At 20.9% G+C, this 2,734-nt stretch overlaps 1 protein-coding gene across 1 annotated transcript in view; it reads right to left on the bottom strand.

The window, feature by feature from the left end:
- Positions 1 to 1,736: 1,736 nt before the first annotated feature.
- LOC113558205 overlaps positions 1,737 to 2,734 on the bottom strand; it is a 37,868-nt gene continuing 36,870 nt past the window's right edge. Inside the window, exon 3 of the mRNA XM_028188689.1 lies at positions 1,737 to 1,799. Within this exon, the coding sequence (XP_028044490.1) occupies positions 1,737 to 1,799 (63 nt within the window). The remainder of the gene's footprint in view (positions 1,800 to 2,734) is intronic.

Here is a 2,734-nt window from a genome sequence, read left to right on the forward strand (position 1 = left end):
TTGAATATAATATTGAACTAATATATTATTTTTAAAATTTAAAATTGTATTTAATTTAAATAGACTAATTCTTTAGACTTTTATTAGTTAATAATATTATCATAAGAATTTCAAAATATTATAAATAAATGACACAATTTGAAGAGAGTCTATTTTAATAGTTCTCAAAAAAATTAATTTTATAGTAAATAAAAAATTTTGGCCGTAGAAAAATGTGAAATTATCAACTATTATATTCATAATTAATTTATTGAAAAAACATTTGTGTGATATTATGTTATTCGATTAATTATTATAGAATTGATAAAATGTTTTTATTTTTAATATTTTTATTGATCACATTATCGTCATTATAAGATTATTAATTAGGTTAAAAATAATAATTAAAAACAAGTTTGTTATCTTACTTAAACACTCTAAACAAATTATAAAAAATAAATATTTACTTATTTAGAGACGTATTTAATTCAAATATATTTGCAGTAGAACAAATAATAAAATTATAATTTTTTTTTTAATAAATTTTATATTATTTTTATATCAAATTATTAATATAGAAAAAATTTCATGATTTGAATGATAGTTATTATTTATTACATATTAGTATTAACTTTTTAAAAGTATAATATACGGTTTGAATTGAGTATAGAAATTCAATTGTTTTAATAATGTTAATATTTGGGCGATGTTTAAAAAAAATATTATTTTATTTTTTAAAGTTGAACAAATATTTTTATATTACATAATATATATATATATATATATGTAATTGAATTAAGTTTTATTTTAAATTAAGCAAAACAAGCTATACTCTTCAATTAACTCACCTGCATGAGCTGTGAAAGTATAAACGTAAATTGTAATTTATTGATTAACAAATTCTTAAAATATTACAAATTTAATTTTAAAATAATCAGTTTATTTGAATGTCAATATATATGTTTTTTTTTAAAAGTATTTATTTAAGTATTCTTTACTTTGATAATAATGCGATTCCGGTTAAGTATGGGTAAAAATTCATTGGAGTAACTCGTTCATCGTATCAAAATACCTAACAATATTTCACTGAGAATATACTAAATGAGACAACTGAAAAAGATCATGGTATCATCTTCTACTCAATCAACAACCTATCGCCAATTGACTTCTCTGTAGCAACCAGTAAATTAACATTGTAACATAACACACATGATAAATTAGTATATTTAGTATAACTTTAATTTTTCTCTAATTAGAAAATGCAAATAAACAATATAGGGTAAAATAGGTCTAAGTAGTTGCCTACTACATGTCCATCATCACTTTTTTGTTCCGATATTTGAAACGGTAATCATTAAAAAAATGCTAGCATTCACCGGCAAATTTAAAAACTTATGAGACTCATTAACCTAATGTAAAATCTAATAAATACCTAAATCGACACAAAAAAAAACAACTGTCTAATTCAATGTCACACAAACAATTCACAAACTCGACGAAACTCCAAATTAGTTGAAACTCAATATCTATACATTTTCTATGTATTTCTACAAGTATAACAATAATAAGATTTAAAATAAAATGTTAAACTGAATTAAAATATATTATATAGCTACACAATTTAAATAATTCTTCATTTGTTTATTCTGTAATATCTTATAAGAAAACTTTTTTTAAAAACTATTCACAAATATTATTATAAATGGTTCATTCAACTACAACCGTTATAATGAGTTTAATATTATTAAGGCTATTAATTAACGTTCATCTTTATTTATGTACGAACAAATGTGTGGCCTTACTCGTTTGATAACAGGAACCTATGAATATAATAAAGTTATTATAGAATATTTTATGTTACAAATTTGCTATAATTTTAAATGTCATGACAAAATTATGAAATATTTTTAATTTCATGTTTAATAAAATTTAATATTATAATAGTCAATAATATTTATGAATGTTATTTATCCAATTAATGTTCAGAAGTGGTTTTCATAAAATGTTGCTGTTATAGTAACAGCCACATCATTATTTCAATAAAAAAATTCTATAAAAAAAAATGTTCTATTTTTTTCAAGAATCAATGGAATTAATATATAAAATATATGAAATATGAATACAAATAATCATAATATTCATATTATAAAATTCTATAAAATGAATAGTTCATTTTAAAGATCTTATCTATGATATAAAATAAATGTAATACAGCAATACATACTAAGACAATTCACTTTTTTTGTTACTAGTTTTTAAAACACAATAAAATAATTTTGAAATTAGTGTCGTTTTAAAATAATGTGATTTAAAGTTAATTTTAAAAATTAAAATAAGTTCTAAATTAAACAAATAGTTAAAAAAAAAAATAATCCATAATGAGTGGGTATAGACAAAATATCAATATGCCTTATATTCTGGTCTCTGTAACCTTTCTTGTTTCTATTGTTCTCATGAAGTATCCTCAATTATCCGTCAGGAGATTGATTACCTATTTAATTATTTATGCCAATGTCTAATTACTATTTATAATGTATATCTGCTATATACATGGATTTGTGTAGACTTCGTTCAAAATTTGAATTGTATATTATAGCACACGCTATATTCTAAATACATATGTTATTATTATTATATAAATTACAGCAGACACGATATGATTATTTAATATTATTAGCCAAATCAGCGAGCCATTAATAACACGATATCGGCGCCATATTAAAAATGAAACCAGGTGGATTTGGCCAGACTAGGG

This window comes from Rhopalosiphum maidis, chromosome 4 (genome assembly GCF_003676215.2).
Source record: "Rhopalosiphum maidis isolate BTI-1 chromosome 4, ASM367621v3, whole genome shotgun sequence".
Classification (NCBI taxonomy): Eukaryota; Metazoa; Arthropoda; class Insecta; order Hemiptera; family Aphididae; genus Rhopalosiphum; species Rhopalosiphum maidis.